Below are 18,684 nucleotides of genomic sequence, written 5' to 3'. Positions count from 1 at the left end.
GTTCTGGAAGAAAGGATTGAAGGAATGTAGAGCCTGAGACATAAATGGGAGGAGAAGTTGGTGAAGAGATGAATTTTCCAAAAAAAAAGATAAAAAGCAATGAAGGGCGTGAGAGGGAGAGAGAAGGGAAGGGTGGGGCCTCGGCAGGGGAAGGAGAAGAAACCAGAGAAGAAGAAACTGTCAGTAAACAGCGACGGGACATTTTTGAAATCAATACACACTAGTGTCGTTGGTCCATCAAAATGGTCAATATCAGCTGCTGATGTATCAACAATATGGGTTTGTGCGGTTCATTGATCGCTGAGAGAGGATGCCTTGTGTGTCAGTCTCTCTCTCTCTCTCTTGCCCTCCCTACCTCCTCACTCCCCTGCTGGTGCAATACGCGGCATGTTTTCCCTAATGGGTGGATGAGAATGCTAGAAGCTTCTTTTTCATGGCGCAGAGGAACATGAGGGAAAGTGATGAAACCATTGTTGCTCTTTCATTCCCTGTCATGATAGCTCCATTTCCCCAGCACTGAAGCCTCAGGAGGAAGGCGTTCAAAACCAAGCCCTTTCCCTCAGCTCGCGGCTCTCCTCGCTTAGTGTGTGTGTGTGTGTGTGTGTGTGTGTGTGTGTGTGTGCGCGCGTGTGAGTGTGTGTTCGTGGGTAAGCCTGCAACACACTGTGTGGGACGGCATTCGTGCATGAGTGTGAAAAAGACTGACAGATTCTGTGTGTGTGTGTGTGTGTGTACATAAGTATGCAACACAAATAGGGGATTCTGGCGTGTGTGTGTGTGTTTGTGTGTGTGTGAAAGCGTGTGCATGGTAACTCTGTGTGGGCCTATTGGAGAACAAACTGTGCAGACACAGCCTGTCAGAATCGCTCTGCTTGTCTACTCCCAGCATTCAGAACACAGCTAACTCTCTCTCTCCTCCTCCTCCTCCTCCTCCTCCTCCTCTCCCACTCAATATGCAATCTCCGTGCGATCCTCCCCTGGAATTTTACTTCCGCAACAACAGACAGAAACTAGGTGTAATGGATGGATATTACTCAGCTGTGCCTCAACTTATAGATACTATCATCCATATCTGCTTGATACTTTCTTTACCAATGGTTAAAATCATTATGTGCGGTGTGAAGTCGCTCAGAATATCCTAAAGAGAACGTCTCTACCTTCAGGCTTTAGCTCTGTGGAGCTGCATGGACTGTTAAAACTTTTTTTTTTTTTAGCAACGAGCTGATAGAATTGGTTTTCTGTTAGCGTGTAAGAGCAACAGAGCCAGCTATTAGTCTTGAGTAGTAAGAGAACAAAAACAGACTAAATAATGTTTTAATATTTGATTAATATTTACCAGGTAAATGCAAGAAAAGTTCCCCCAAACAAAGGCAAATGTTGCAGTGTGTCTTATGTCTGCTGAATGTATGAAGAGGTTTTTCTTAAGTTCACCTTATCGGTTAAAGATATTTTTAATTTTTTTTTGGTGAGCAGCAACAATTGAAAAAAAGATGAATTGCAAATGAACTTCCATAAATCTCTTTTTCACTATTTTCACCTTCGGCATTGTGTCTGAGCTCATTTTTTAGTCCACAAAAGCAGCATCAACAGCTAGCTTTTAAGAAAACAAAACAAAACTAAAGTACATAACATATATGTAGAAAAAAGGCAACACAAATAGCTTTTGACATAGTACTACAAGATGAGGTAGCAGTGGCAGTAACACCGTATAACCCATGTCTGTACAAGTACTGCATTAAAAACTGTGTATTTTCAGCAATACGTGTCCAAGAGAAACATGTGTTTTGGGAACCCCATGTCCTTGTTATATGCAAATGTATAACTGAATTGTTATTAATCATGCTATAATGTTTAATATTCAAATGATGTTTGAATCCAAGGGAATACAGGCAGTGCAGTTAAAAAGTATACAATGGAAATACCCAGTACTCCCCCCAGAGAGAGGAAATCAGAGGAGAGGTGGAAAATCTTGGCGAGGACAGGAGAGAGAGATGATTAAGTAGAGAGCTGATGGAGGTCGTGAGGAAGATGGGAGCGAGGAGAGGCGAAGAGGGAGAGGAGGGAGGGAAGCTGAGGGACAAAGAGTGAGAAAGTTAAAGAAGACAAAGAAAGAAGAAGAAAAACACAGAAGGAGAGGGGAGGAAAGAGAGGAGAGAGAGGGAAACAGCAGGAGCTGTGGGCTACCTGTTACTGATTTCAGCCTCTGACAATGCTTTTATAATGGGAAAGGGAGAGCAACGGAAAGGCTTAATTCACAGACGTGTCAGGGAGAGTTAAGCCGATTTGTGATTTCGATTTTCTGTGTTTGTGAGACTGAGTGTCTGTGAGAGAGGGGGTGGGGGTGGGGGGGTATGTGTGGGTGTATATCTGGTTGTGCGTCTGTCCACAGAAACTAGGAAATAGAAATTAAATATATAATAAAAAAGTTGTCACAAATAGATAAACATATTTTGGTTTATTCACTGCAAGTGTGCCAGAATTACTGGAGAAAGAAGAAAAAGAAATGATAGTAAAGGACGATGCTGATGTATTCTATCTTTGGCTTGACGCTTCCATGTACACGTTTTAGCGTGCCTATGCAATGTGTGTGTGTGTGTGTGTGTGTGTGTGTGTGTGTATGCACGCCTGCCAGGAAAATCCATCGTGCGTTTGAGATGATATTGATCCCTCTATAGACAGGACACAGATGATATCAGAGTCCCGCTTGTTACATGCATTGATACAACAACCGGAGACAATGTAGAGTAAATAAGAAATCTCACGGAGAAATCTTACAACCAGCAGCGTTTTTTTTTTTTTAATGGCTGCTCATTACAAGTCAACAGCGAGTGCTCTACCACAGATGGACTGCTGATCTGTATCAGCTGGTATTCATCACTCAGTCGCTGAATTTGCTGAAATAACAATAGTGAAAAAAAGGTGAGGCAACCTCATAAATGCCACACAGATATTGAGTATATTTACCGCCTGAGCCGTTATGGCCGCTGGATCTCTACTACATGCAGTAAGTTGAGTACATTCAAGCGGTAAAGTCAGTCTGCCAAAGTCCAGAGCTGAGCATTTTTCGTCAAATAGAATTATTATCTTCTTTCACGCTTATTAAAAAAAAATACACTAGTGTTTTTGTGAATAAAAAAAAAATCTCCAAAGTGGGACTGATTACTGTAAACAAGCATGTGGACTGATATATTGCCAGCAACTATGTGTATAAAAGTGACAAAAACAGTCTTTGTAATATTTTTCTATCTACTTAGTGAAGCAGTTGAGGGAGATCCGGCCAGAAACATGAAATACAGGATAAAAATGCAGATTTTTGAGGTGAATAATGGAATATTATTACATGCAAAGCAGAATGGCTCACATTCAACTATCATCACAATGAAAAAAATCAGCTTTTAAAATGATAAGGAGAAAAAAATAAAAAAGCATTTCTCTGTCCAGTGCAGAGCTTCTCTATTGAGGTCTATTATCAGAATTCAAAATTGTGATCAGTGTCTAAAAGGTTTGAGCCTGGCATCCAAATAGCACAAACCATTTTTGATCATTTCTACTGCAGCAGGTTATCGCATCCAACAGTGTTGTCAATCTACAGTGTTGCTGATTTATCGCAACCTTCAGGCGGTGACAATGGCCTCGCTCTGAGTGAAAACAGCCCGGGGCCTGAAAGAGAAGCTCACACTGATCCTCATACGGCATCACTTGGACAATATACACAACATCGCAAACAGCCTGAAGAGGCAGGAGTGAGAAAGAGTCCGTGAACGTTGGAAAATTTAAAAAAAAAAAGAAAAGTTAAAAAAAAAAAAAGCTTGAATGTGCTTTCTCACGGATGAAATGTTGGGGGAGGAAAAAAAAAGACAACAGAGAAGAAAAGAGTCACATTAAAAGCCTCGGCTGTATCCCTGAGACTTCAAGTCAAACAAAGCATCACTTGTGTTGTCCACATGAAAGAGAGACTCTGCTTTACTCTACACATTCCTCTCTGTATTTGACAGTTGGGTTCTCAATGTGAGGTTCTGCGGTTTTGGATGCTAACACTGGGTGAGTGTGAGTGTGTGTGTGTGTGTGTGTGTGTGTGTAGGTCTGCTTTATGTCTGCGTGAGTACTTGCAGAGGTGCTCCAGCTTCACACTGTGGGACTGAGCGATTCTGCTGAAGCATGAGGACTGAAGCTTTCTCCATCTCCAGTGACACACGCACGTAGACGGAGTTTGTTTAGTCAGTTGTTATCGGTCTGGAGATTCTGTTGCTCTACCAGAACATCTGCTGATGTTTGACTGGCAGCTAGAGAACGCCTGGTATCCTGCATACTTCTGGTTTGCCATCTGAAGATATATATTGTAGATTGTGACACACAATCCACAAAGACTTTGGCTACAGAGTGTTGTGAGAAAAGACAGCAAGAGTGCAGGTCTTTTATCTGCATTTTCAGTTCAAACTGACTCACACGAGGATATTATTTTGCAAAATAGGCAGTAAAAGTGATACAAATGTACACGACGACAGCTCAGACTAACTTGCCTGTCACTCATAGTGTGTTTGTGCACGTCAAATACAATTTTAGAATTAAAGAAAAAAAAAACGACGACGACAATGTGGCACCTATTTTTTGAAACCGAATATTCTTAAAAATGCAACTTATACTGACCGCTTTGAATGAGGGAAAAGAAGTCATCAATTAACACCTAAATAAAACAAAAGCAGTACAACACAAGAGCTGTGCAGCTTTTATCTGCTTTCAGGAAGGTTTGTGCACACATTTCTGTATGTGTGTTTTATTCACACTGTACCAGATGCTACCATAGCTTTGGGTTCGCCTCCCTCAACCATGGTTCCCAGACACCCTCAGGCACCTTTTTATTAATGTAGGCTGAGAAAAGGAAGCCATCATGTGGGGTTTTTCCCTCTAATCCACAGCATGAATCCATCCTGGGGCAAATATACTACCAGGGCTATCATCCTCCTCCTCCCACTACTATACTACTACAACTACTACTACTACTGCTACTATTACTACTGATAGCAGCATGAGCCTCTGCAAAGTACTCCAAATATCGGCGAACCCTGTGTTTTACCCAACACTTAAGGCCGAAGGAGAAATGAATAATAATGAACGGATGATGACATTGATGCAGACGGACGCTTATCTTGGCCTCTGTCACCGTGCTTAAATTTGAAATCTCATTTTCAAGGATATAAGCCGATGTGCAAACACAAGGGGAACCTAAAGGGAAAAAGGGATAATTACTGTGGAAAGGAAGCAGGCAAAGGGGGCTACAACAGTGTATGTTAACCGATTAACATGTGGAATGTGACACCAATGAAGGATTCCTCACCTCTGACAATGTTTATCTATGGTGTATCTATTTGTGCTCCACAAATGAAATGAAGATGAGATGATGGATCGCTTTCATTCCATTTATTGATTCATTTGTCTGTCCATCACGTGTAATAGCTCCGATGGTACGGGTTGAATTACAATAGCGTTCTTTTTCAAATGACACCAATTGCAATGATGTGCTGTCAGGGCAAAAATTACGTGTCCAAATATGGTAACAACTACTAATTGGCCATTATTGAGATTATTCACGACAACAGTTGTGCATGAGCGCGCGAAAAGGAGAGATAGAATCTATTAATTTCATCAAAATGCTGATGGTAATGAGGTTATTATCAAAAAGAATCCCTCAGCATGTCAGCGAGAACACAGAATCTGAATAGATTTGGAGTGTGTGTGTATGTGTGCGTGTGTGTGTGCGTGCGTGTGTAAGAGAGACGATAAGGTTGCAAGATGAATTGTGTATTCGTCACGTCTTCACAGGAGGTCCATCCCCTCCAACACCCAGACTGCACTCATTTATTACTCTTACTGCCTTTTATAGACAGATAAATCACTTGGTACACAAGAATCTGTCCAGAATATTTACTCTTCTACGCCAAAACATTTGTAATCCTGTTGAAAAAATATCAATGTCCACATCAGCTTTACTCTCTTGCTCCTACTGCAATGTTTTGGAGGTTATTTCAAAGAGGTCATATAGAAACTGCAACTGCTGATTCTCTCTGTCAGTCACCCTGTGGCACTGCAACAATATCTTTCCTTTATGATTGAAACTTTAACCCTGAACAGATGATCTTTTGCAGGCACCGATACAGGAGCTGCAGCTGTGGGGGGGGGGGGGGGGGGGGGGGGCCAAAGAAGAAAGAAGCTGGAGGGATGGAGTAAGACATAATGAGAGAGAGATATATGAGAGGGGATGTATAGAGGGAGAGAGGAGGATGGGAGAGAGAGAGGGGAGTGGTGAAAGCAACTCAAGGGCGACTGTAGGCCTGTCTCAAATTCTGCCTCGCCAGTCAAATCCAGGAGACCGACATAATGTTCCCCTTCTGAATCCGCAGAGTGTTTTTAATGTCAAGCGGCGAGATGGGTATCACACAGTGCACCGATTCACCCCCATCCAATGAGGGCAGATAGTTATGGTCCAATTCTAAGAGGCACAGCGAGCATCTATCCAAAGCTGGAGCCAGGGAGTGCTGGCTGGGGTGCAACTGAGAGGAATTCAATAATTCACCTGCGGTATGTAAGGGCCAGTGCACTCCAGCAAATACACATTTGGAGCACATACAGTTCAGAGTGAAGGGAAGGAAGGAAAAAAAAAGAAAAAAAGACAGCAATGCTGCGCCTGGCTGGCACTGCAGCTACGCTCTTTGGCAATGTAAAGCGAATCGGAGTGTGTGTGATTGATGACCTGTAGGTAAGTGAGATTTACCCCTCAGAATGTGCTTCTGCACTTTAACAATTTGAGTGCTTATGTTTCCGTGCGCTGTCTGTGTATATTTGTCTTTTGGGGCTGTAGCCTTTCACTTCTTCTCTTCTACAAGGCCCACTGACCAAAGTACAGAACACAAGAGGCGAGCTGTCATGCTGTTCTGACATCCAAGGCCTTCCTGCCAAACACAGCACAACATTAGAAGATCTGAGACCCAGTATGAGAGGAGAAAGGAGAGAAGACAAATTATAAATAGAGGGAAAGAGAAAGCAGAACAATGCCTGGAAGAACAAACTATAACCTAATTTAGAAGTCCACTTTAAAAAAGAAAAAAAAACAAAACACTGTCACTTTTTATTAAGTTCTAAGCCAAGTGCATCTCACCCATTAATCGGGGATAAACACATTTTAAAGATGGTTCCTCCCTCACTGTCTCTCTTATTGCTAACACACTGCTGGCTCCTCTGTGGGAGTCCAGTCTCGTATGGGCGGACTTGTCAAACTTAATCTAGTCAGATAAAAACAAACACCTCAATACTCACAGCTGACTGGGCAGTAAACAGATGCAGGATCAAGCTCTCCACTCCACCGACATTCAATACAAGAAAATCTTGTTCACCTGCTCAATAAAGCACACAAACCAACACGGCATCAGCTAATTAACAAGGTTTCTAATAATATATCACTACACTGGCCCTTTCCATCTTTTTACAAACAAGCTGGCATCCTAGTGAGAGCTAATGTACTCAACACAGATTGGACATGCTCATAAAAGTGGCGGATTTTCACTTTACGATCCCATAAACAATAGAACCTGGTCCCCGCAGATGGTTCTCTGGCCTGAAGCGAGGCCTAAACACGGGACACCTGCCGCCAACAAATTCTGGGAGGTTCAGATTGAAAAGGACAACGCTGAGAGCTTCAATTTTTCATATGAGGCGATAGTTAAATGCAACTCCTTAAGCACAGAGTCAGAGTGTCATTAGCCTTGAACAGATAACGCACCAAAACAACAGCGAGACTTAATTAATCAATCTTAATTAGCAGCAGCTGATATGACCTGTGAGTGACGGTCAACACCTCCTAGAAGGGGCCGACATTGCCAATAAGGATCCATTAAAACCATGCCTGGATCGAGATCCTTTGGGACGTCCCTCTTTTTTTTACGTTTTGCAGACCTTAGGAGAATTGTATACTTTATATTATGTATCAGTCTTGGTCATGTCGTTTGACGCAGACTGTGGATTTGAAACACTGCCCACATCTCGTCCATGAAGAAAGGTCGTACAATGCTTGTGTGTCCACTGCTCCTGACGCGCTCTGTTGAAATTAATTAAACTTCTAAGGCGCTGGCAAGCTCGTCAATGTCGCCTCTCTCACAGCCGATTTAAGTGAAAAGAGGGCGGGATTTAACAATAAAGGAGGAGGAGAAACGTATCCTGAACTCTATAAATGTTGCAAAAAAAAAAGAAAGAAAAGAGAAATGGCAAATTAGTTTCCAACAGCTGGTTCTGGAGCACCAGAAGATGGAGATATAGGCAATGTTGGGCTAAGAGGAAGAAGAAGCAGAGCCAATCTGCCAATTGAAAGTGGAGAGAGGTCCTGAGGAATTACCTTCGGTTAGACAGGTTGTAATTGTTTTTAAAGTACCAGCTAGTATTGGACCTTGGGTGGATGGTGTCCAGGGACAAAGAAAAAAGCTTGTTGAGATCTATAAAGAGAACAGAGGGGGAAACAGCTACAATGTTGTTGAATTAATAATGTTAAATCAAGTTGCACTGCATCTGAGCAGACTCAAAACAGGGATTTCTGATTCCTGCTTTGTGTGTTTATTAAATAGGCAAAAACCACCTCAAGCCGGTGTGAAAAGTTCAGCTAGTTTTCAAATTTCACTCTTTCCAGCTGCCTTTCCTAATACTTCACAATTGTACTTCAAAACAGGTTGATGGAAACTAATGATAAACCCCGTTGATTGAACTATTCATTAATGCCAAGTGAAATGAGCATTTTGAAAAGGAGGCCGAGGACACATGACCTCTAGGTTGTCCTGTGTTTGGATGAATCAATTTTTCTTCTGAGTGTAAAAATTAATTCCACATTACGCAGACATATATTCCTTGTATTTTCTATTCTTCTGTCTTATTCTACATCGTCTGACTATGGCCTCTTTCCCTTCAATGCTCGGCAGCCTCCATATTGCCTGGACACCGGGGGCGCCATTGCACCATGCGTCATTGGTTTAACACGCGATATGTGGTGAGAGACGCCAAATCGTTCCACAATCAATCGTTTTTTAATGCTTTGAGCAGCCCCCTGAGCTCTTGCAGCTAGCGTGCTTGGCTAATTTGCTGTGATTGACTGAGCTGGTGGCAGGCTGTGTGTGTAAAGGGCAGTCTGCTGCGTATGTAGCTGCTAGTGGATATGAGCATGGGTCATAAAGGGATTCAGGCTGCTAGCTATGATCCACTGACGGCTGTGATAGCTTGAGGTTTGCGCCTAGCAGCCGTTTGGTGACAAAGAGGAACACAATGAGGACCCGGCCATTGGGACAGATATGGCCACATGGCTACTCTTGGCACCATCAGCTGATGAGATGTACACAAGCGTACAACGTGATGACTGGTTGATGCCAACGGCTCCAAAAGGTCTCGTGACATAAGGCGGGAAGACGGACGCCTGTCAGACAGGCTGGATGGGTATGGACCACACATATGGCAAAACCTGACACATATAAACATGTAGCGCGCAAACATGAGCAGTTACACAAACACACATGAGGAGGCTGTGTATATTCCCTCTGCGTGCTGACAGACAAACCATAATAAGACATGACTGGAGTGGCTGAGAAGATGCCAGGAGCTGAGGAAATGGTACCCACATTCAAATAAACACACGTTTGTATCGGTTAGACATGCACACACATGTCTAACCAACACATATGTACAAGTGCAAACAAGCACACCGCTTGTTCCACGATGACACTAGTTAAAAATGTGTCTCTCATTCATTCTATCTTCCCACCCATCAGATCTTCTCTCCCGACAGGCAGCAGCAGTAAAAATAGTTAGCTTGTCTGCGAGCCAGCTTTAATCCTCTGTGAAACAAGTGTCACAAGGAGAGTGCAGCCTGAACTACAAAGGTAGCGAGCGCCAGCAGGGAAGAAGAGGCTGGGTGAGTTAAAATGCTCGTAGAAAAGGCAGAGGGTCAGGAGGTTGAAAGGCAAACAGAGTGGATTGGACGGCAGCTGGGTGGGGTGTGCGTGCGGTGTGTATATCTGTGTGTGCCTGTGTGTGTGTGTGTGTGTGTGTGTGGGTGGGTGTCTGATGACCTGCTGTGACCAGATTACATGTTCACTGTCCCACAGCAGGCCTGGAAGTGAGATGGGGAGGACAGAGTGGTAAATGGGCCCAGCGGGGAGGCGTGCGGCTGGTTGAACACTCCTCCAGTGAGTAAGTACTGGACCTTCAGCTCTGCAGTCTCCACATTTGTCACCATTGCTGGGACTCAACAGTCGTCTTTCTGATTCATGCGAACAACATAATTGAGATCTGACTTCTTGGTGAAGTTATTCTGTTTATAAATAGACTTTATTAGTGTCTCGCAATCGTAGTAAATTTTCTTTTTATTGTCTCTCACTGGAGAACATTATCCTGGATTGAATCAATAATCACATTACAATAAAAATCATGTTAAATACATTAAGTAGAGATGCACACGCTAAACAATGACAATATTAGAGATGTGTACTTCTTATTAGCAACCACTAAATTCCCATTGCAGTAAGTTTTTTTTTGCCTTTATGTAGAAAGATAGAAGCAGGGAGAGCAGCACAATCACAAAAATGATTGCATGATGACACACAGAGGAAGCAAGACAGGACGGGAGGGGCGTGGAGGGGGATGACTGGGTCGTCAGGTGATCACCGTCTGACATAGAGGGGTTGTGATCGTGGCCTTCCTGAACTAACACTCTGCTCTACATAAGCATACTCTTTATGCATCCTTGGCCCAGGATGCTCTTTTCGCCAATGATATTGATATGGCAATCTTACACAATACAAATCTTGTTTTTGTCATGATATTAGAAGTCTTCAATATCTACAATCCTGAGTGATAGAAAAACTCTCTCAGGCAACTTTTCCAAGAACCAAATCATTTCACTGTATAACACTGAACTGCAAGATACTTCCTTAGCATCTAGGATCATTAGTCGTAATTGTAAGATGCAACCAATTCACCTGCATGCATATTCATTTGCTCATTAGTACTGAACAGTGATACTAAAGCATGATTTGAATTATCTGGCTGGGCGATGCATTAGAGATAACATTAGCAAAAAAATAACTCAAGTACCTCTCAGAGCAGTGTTTTCTTTAACACAGACAAACTTATTGACTGCATCAACAAAATAAGTGCTGCTGCGCAATGTTTACATACACTTGCAAACTGAACTACGATGTGCCTGAAAACAGTGTAAGAGTTCTCATTAGGTTGTTGTCCACATGTAGGTAAAAGCAAGTGGTGATGAAGAACTGAAGATAATATTTATATAAACTCTAAAACCAGGAGGATGACGGACTGGGGGCGGGGCATAGATATGTGAAGGCGGGACCCAAATGTAGGTGCGGAAGAACCCGAGGTAGGCAGGAACTTATGAGGAACGCGACCGTTTAACAAACAAAATCGACCCTCAAGACACAGGTGATTCTGTCAAGAAAGGTGGGAAACAGACAAAGACCGGAAGTAACACAAGAGCGAAGGGTCTTTCAAAAATAAAACGGAAGCTGATTAAAACACGGAAACTGAGGAAAACATTAAATACTACAAAAATCTAAACTCAATCCATGATAATACAAACGAAACAGGTCCAAAGCTAAAAGTCCAACTTAAATAACAACACAGTCCAGATGGGAACCTAGAGCGTTTTACAATAATATGCTTTATTGCACTGTTTTAAATACTCATGGGCACTTTCTATTGTACTGCCCCGCACGGTACAGACAACAAACTAATTATTTTCTGTGATGCAGTGAGAAGACTTTAAGGAATCCTGCTCCCTTGACTAGTTCCCAGTCTCCTTCAGTGAATGAACTGAGATTTAAGGAGAACAAAGTACACTGAATGTGCTTTAGGGGGCACAAAAAGCCCCGAGCAAACTTTAAAGCCTCTGGCAGAATAATTTAAAACCTTTAAGTAACAAAATGAGAGCACTTATGAAGGCGCTGCAACGTGACAGAGGCAATTCTGGGTTATATTCCTAGTAATGCATGTTGTGGAGAAAAAGAAGAGCTATTTAAAGCTCAAAAAACATGAGTTTTTTTTTTAATAATTGTTTGATTTCTTCACTGAAACACATTAAATTGCTAATGAAAATATAATCTTACCCATGAGGAAAATATTAACTCACTCATTAGTGAGGAGACTCTTTGCCCTATAAAAACTCCTAGAAAACAACCTCTTTTTTTTCACTGGGGTGACTGAATACCATTGGATGTAATGTGACTAGCATTACCTCAGCCAATCTAATTAATATTAATTTTTTTTTTCCTCTGTGCTGTCTAGACCTGGTAACCCAGGGCAACAGCCTGTCTGTCTTCTGGGAAATGATGCTGAGCCACTGGCACATCTAAACTAAAACCCAGCAAAAAACAAAACTAAATGAATTTGTATCATTATGAAAGATTGAGACATGCTGTCATGATGGGATAATATGCTTTTACAGATCTATATATGGTAACGGCTTGTGGTGGAGTCATTCAGCCAGGAATTTTCAAGTGTGTGTGTGTGTGTGTGTGTGTGTGTGTGTGTGTGTGTGAGTGAGTGAGTGAGTGAGTGAATACATGCAATTTAGCTGTTTAACTTTTGACCTGCAAAGGAAAAAATGTGTCTTGAATGATTTTCCAGGGAGAATCTTTCCTTATTATTCATATTCCTGTTCGTTTAAAGACAACTCCATGTCATGAAGTAGCTTTGACATAACATCACCGTCTTTCAGTTCCTCTGAAAACCTTTCAACAACTTTAAATGCGCAAAGACGAGAAACTGAAGGAAAGCCATTTATTTTCTGCTAGAGGTGGGCGCCAACAGGGAGTCAAGGGCAACCTCTGCAGGTGGATGGTAGAGTACTTACTGTAGGTTGCATAACATATTGTTGATGAGGCATCCATGACGTACTCTGGACCTGAGGGGAAAAGACATGAAGTGTAAGAATGATGATGACAATATAAATATCCTTCAGTATTATCCGCTTAAAGCAATAAAATACTGTTCAAATATTCACTAAATGTTCAAATACTTGCCGTGCACTGAAATGGCTGAACTTCACAAAGATTAAGCTGTGCCAAAGAATATTTTAAGTCTTGAGGCTGCAAATCTCCCTCATGCCTCCTCATAATTGCGAACAGTATGACTTGTGCATAAACCCCATAAATTAGTCTCTTCCTCTGTTATGATAATAACATTAATTCCATTTCCATACCAAGTCCTGTTACAAAATGAGGACCAACGAATTCCCAGTAGAATGATTTTATCTAACTGGGTGGAGGGAAATGCATCTCCTTTTCAGGGCCAGAATTTTGAGGTATGTCAAGCAATGTAAATGTACAAATATGTGTGATGAAGATGAAGAGCTGGTGAAACAGTGACAGACAATGATCAAGAGACCGAAGGAATGGAGTAACAAACAGGGCTTTTAGATGTGCTGGAGAGAGGAATTAGACAGCTTGTAGCACACAAACACACAGGCTGGCCACTGATCCTGGTAAAATGATTAGATTAAACAAAGATAAACATGGAATAATCTGCTCTAAGAGCAATCAATCCTCTGAGCCAACCCAAACCCATGATTTGGATCCACAACCAAACAAGCTTGATATTCTATAACATTAAGCCAAGTCTTTTTGTTTATACACGCCAATATTTGTTCACTTCAGCTGAAGAAGAGCTTGTGATTAATCGAATAACTTCAGCGTTTTTCTTTTCCAATCGTGATGCTGCGGGACCATCATGTGATTTCAGACACTGACAGCAGAGTGATGGAGTAAAGCAAATAAGATCGGCATTCGAAAATGTAGACATGTCAGACCAGCGTTCTGTGGTCCTTATTCATGAGGAAGTCACAAACGACCATTGGGCTTTGCTTCCTTTCTGTAAGACTAAATTGAGGGTTAGATATATCTAGAGTGAATAAATCTCAGAAAGAACATTTTATGCATGAGGTCTGTTATGTTGCCACCCTCAGCTGTTTCGGTAGTATGGGCCGAGGAATGAACCTTTGAATTTGGGGACTGAACCACTGAGGACATTTTCTCTTCTTTCTTTTTCTTTTTTTTTTTTTAAATAATTGGCCTTAGTGGAGGTCTGCATTCTCTGAGTGCCCTTGTAGTTAAAAATGTAATAAATCATTGAACTACAACTGATGAGACATTCATTGCATCCAAAATTAGATTACAAATTACAAATTAAAATTTTTATTAGAAGCCTTTTCTAGAAAGCGACATGCAATAACCTTGCTGGACTGTTATCACATCCTTGAAGTTACAAGGAATCAAAATCAAAAACATTCAAGTGAGGGACATCAGTGAAACAGCATCAGGTAACTGTAACCTTTAACAGCTGTGAAAGGAAAATGCATCACTTTTTCGAGACATAAAACTTGTGGAGACTTGAAACTTGAACTTGTAGACTGGATGAGTGACTTGGATTAGCTCACATCAGGAAGCTATTCTGCAGTTTCAGTAGGTTCAGTGTGAGCGAATGGTATAATGACCTAAGAGGCTCCCTACCTCTGGCTGAACTTAACAGCTTGCGCTACTATTTAAAAGCTGCCGGCCTGCTAATAAGCCAGAAAGGCGGACGGTCGGTGAGTTGGCCAGGCGTGTGGTCAGCCAGCTGGCCACCCATCCAAGCAGTCACATGTATAGCCAAACAATCGGCCTGTTAGCTAGTTAGCGAGCCAGCCGGACACATATCCAACAGGAGAGCCATGTATTTAGTCAGCCTAGGAGCCAGTAGCCAGTGATGTAAACCAGGCCATGGCTGGCTGGCTGGCTGGCTGGCGGCGCTATAGCTGAGATCTTGGTAGTGATCTGGCCTGGACTGGCTCCTGTCATGTGGATCATCAAAGCTGTTTTTCCAGGAAACAAAGCCAATCAGCTTTCAAGCTTGCTGGAGCCAGGCTTGAGAGAACACCAGAGCACTGCTCCTGGCATGGGTCGTTGCAAATTTCCATCAGTATAGCAGCAGCAGCAGCAGCAGCAGCAGCAGCAGCAGCAGCAGCAGCGCAAGAAAAATGCATTCAACATAAACATAAAAGTCATGTATAGTCATTTCTGAATTTTTCATCACAAAGGAGACAGTTTCCATCATTAAAAGGAAGAGATTTTCTTTTGTGTAGTGTATACAGTACGTCTGCCTGGCTTGTCTTGTCTTTTTCCTTTTCCTCTCTCTTTGTACTTGAACAGAAGATGAAGGACTCACCTTCCTGCCGTGACTAGCTGAAGGGCAATATTACAGGAAGCGGTGGCAGAGCTGCCCGATATTGAAACTGTGAGGATTAATATTCCTCAAAAGCCTGGCCATTGTTTTTGATAAATCAATTTGGGAAGCCTTCCGAGAGAGGATTAGAGACGCGCCCTGGCCCACTTTTCTCCCTCCTCCTCCTCCTCCTCTACGCCCTACCCCTCCACCGCAGGTACTGGACCAGTTTTAATCAAGTGTGCCGCAAAGACGGGCACAGCAACCTTCAGCAACAACGCTCCCCCACCCGCCGCCTCCACCACCTGGGCCGACGCCATCCCCGCCACCCTGACTATCTTTCCTCCCCTTCCATGGTTGTCTTTCCCTCCATCTGTCCCTGCTATTGTTCCTCTTATCCCTCATCTCTTTTTCTCTCGCTCACTTTCCTCGTCTGTCTGTCTCTGCATACCAAACAGAACTGATGTTAAACGATAGTGTCTGTGCGGGAGGGCACGGTGGCAGCGCCTCTTGATGTTTCGATTCAGCAAAGGGTGCCGCGTGAAATGTGCGGTGACGGAAAACTGTTAACACTCCTGACATCTCACACAGGCAATTTTCACGTTCCTGTTCTGTTCTGTTCCATCACTCCACAGATCACAGCCGTGAGCAATGTGGAAATTCACTTTGGAAGAAGAAGCGACTGTACCGAAGTTAGTAAAAATAAAATAATAAAATAAAATGAGACTCCATTGCGTTAGCTTGGAGGGAACAAAGAAGATCAAGAAAACTGGGAGGGAGGAAAAGTGTTTGTTTTTCTTAGACACTTTTATTCTTCATGGGTATTTTTTTTCTATCCTGTCAGCCTTTTTAATCCCTTTTTTGTTGCTTGTTTTCGGATGCCTGTAGTGTTCTCTGCCTCCGAAACAGATGTCATCGAGCACAGCTGGAGCGGCACAGAAATGATTAGAGGAGAGAACCTCATGCTGTTTTGCAGCCCGTCCCCTCTCTTCTATCTCCCTACACAAATCAAACCCACCCCCCTCTATTCCACACACACACACACACACACACACACACACACACACACACACACACACACACACACACACACACACGCACAAACACTCAGTCCACAGACAGCAATCTTCCATAATGCAGTGTATTATGGCCCACCTGATATGTGGAAACGGGGGAAGCAGCGATGAAGGGCGTGATGGAGGTCTGTGCGATCATGCGGTTGGTGGCAATACTGTAAGGCGAGGAGTAGAACCTGAGAAGGGACAGAGGGAGGGATGAAGAGGGAAGAGAGAACAGAGCAAAATCAGTTTGTCATGTTCATATTAGCCATCTAGCATTCTGCATCACGCATGAAAGAAATTCTATTACTTTAATAAAACTACAAACATGGCACATCTGTCCGCATGTAATGGTTTCTTTAGCTATTTAAGTAAGAAAAACTGACTGGCACACACAAACACACACTAGATTTATCCTATAGCTTGCTCATGGCTACACATATATTGTGTTTCGCACATAAAGTTTAATGAACTGTCTTATGGCATTTTCCACATCAAATGGAGCTTTTCCAACATATGTAATAATAAACTAGGTTGTCTGTTTTCGATTCGCACTGATTCCAGTATTTAAGGCTACACAGCACCGTGCTGGCTGCCTGGATTAAGTAGCACGCTTGTGTGCTGAGCCTGGAGAAAACTGGTTGCATTTAAAGAAGGTAAGGTTTGACTTGAGCTCTGGAGAAGCGAGGTGGTCGGATATAATACTTTATCTCGATTCTAAGGGTCTACTGCAGCTCAAAGTCACTATGATCCCCCGAGAGGCTGAGAGGGATGTCCAACAGTGTCCAGACACAGGAGCTGAGGATCATATTACTCGCCGAGGAAGGTTATGTACAAGGACTGAGGACGCCAAGTTCTGCTAACACACAGCGGGAGCAGTTTTTCAAGTTATAACTCAAGCTCAAAAACATACTTTATGTAGTTTAATCAACTTGACATTTCATGAGTTCCCAAAACTTCTGAGACCTGCTAACAAACATGACACTGGATTAATGACCTCTGGCGTTTCCTCTTGCTTCACTCATCCATCAGTGTGTCCTGCAGCTGGCTGATCAGCATGACCTCTAACACCTCAGGATCCAGGTGTGTTTCCAGATGATTTAAACTGAGATGCAGTGAAACGCTGAGGTCTTTGGGTTTACTACAGTATCTTTAAAGAATTAAACCTTCCAACACCCTCACACACATATCCATTCCTCCTGCATGTGTACAACACTAGCTAGAGTAACTTCTCCACATTTTAATAATACTGCAGAAAAGTATCATTTTCCTTTCAAGTTAGGTTTTTTTTAACTCCCCTCCTGCATGACTTCTCAGTGACTCTGTGTATTCAGAAAATGCTAGCCATATATGCTTAGCTTGAAGCTAATGGAGACTGACTACAACAGCAAAACTGTCCAAACACATAGCCTGGTATAAATCAAGTCTTCTTTATCCAGCTGTATTGCTCAGTAATTCACAAACACATTAATCTGAGCTCAAAACAAACAAAACAGACACGGATTATACTGAATGATCTGTTTGTGTGAGTAAAAGTGCGTTTTAGAAACTTTTGCTGTTGTTAGTTGTCGGCCTCCATTCAAATCAGCTAATAATAGTATGTGGCTGGCAATTTTTGCTTTTTGGCATCACAAAGAAGTATTGTAAAGGGTAAAAAATGTTTTGGGGAATTCAAGACACGGAACTGTGAGTACTTGAGAGTCTGACAAAAAAAAGGACTTTTGGGGTTATGCATCACTTTAATTTGGTGACTTAAATTACCTTTGGTTTAATCAAGCAGTCTTGATTTAACTTTATCATGGTGTGTCTCCTGTTTGTCGTGGTGTGTAAGAGCCGGGTCTTAACACATGTTTGAAAAGGCTTCCATTTGTGATTTTCATATGTTGACACGCCTTTTATTCCAGCTCTAAACGTTCTACATCAAAAAGAAGCCTTTTTGAATTTCTCTCACAGAGATTTATAGTTTGTTCATATAAGATCAACCAGGAAGTGACACCAAACACAAGGACTGTCAATGATTAATAGCACTGCAGATAGCACTGTCTGTTATGGGCTATTTGGCCTGCAAAAAATCATATTTATCCGTTAGTGGAATTCCCAGACAACTTAAAACAATTATTTCCTTCTTCTCCACTGAAATACTCTCACATGTCACTTTAAAAATATAAGAAGAGTAGAAAGTCTTATATCTTCTTTGAGTAAGTTGAATTTCATCACAAAATGGAATACAACATGTACACTACCAGTCAAAAGTTTGGACACACCTTCTCATTCAATGGTTCACCTCAGATTAGAGCCCAGACAGAGTTCTAGTAGCAGACACATCTCTACATCAACTGTTCAGAGGAGATGGTCTAATAGCTGCTAAGAAACCACTACTGAG

At 42.3% G+C, this 18,684-nt stretch overlaps 1 protein-coding gene across 4 annotated transcripts in view; it reads right to left on the bottom strand.

Annotated features, from left to right (window-relative positions):
* LOC147240719 (RNA-binding motif, single-stranded-interacting protein 3) overlaps window positions 1-18,684 on the bottom strand; it is a 287,130-nt gene that overhangs the window by 18,926 nt on the left and 249,520 nt on the right. For all 4 annotated transcript variants that reach the window (XM_086194098.1, XM_086194100.1, XM_086194099.1 and 1 more), the window contains 2 exons: window positions 16,399-16,495; window positions 12,899-12,949 (listed from right to left, as the gene is read on the bottom strand). In XM_086194098.1, coding sequence (XP_086050224.1) covers window positions 12,899-12,949; window positions 16,399-16,495 — 148 coding nt within the window. The remainder of the gene's footprint in view (window positions 1-12,898; window positions 12,950-16,398; window positions 16,496-18,684) is intronic.

Source organism: Aulostomus chinensis, chromosome 22 (genome assembly GCF_037954235.1).
Source record: "Aulostomus chinensis isolate RoL2024-O1b breed Wild chromosome 22, RoL_Achi_v1.0, whole genome shotgun sequence".
Lineage (NCBI taxonomy): Eukaryota > Metazoa > Chordata > Actinopteri > Syngnathiformes > Aulostomidae > Aulostomus > Aulostomus chinensis.
Note: the sequence above shows the minus strand (reverse complement) of the source record. Positions and strands in the feature narration are given on the sequence as shown.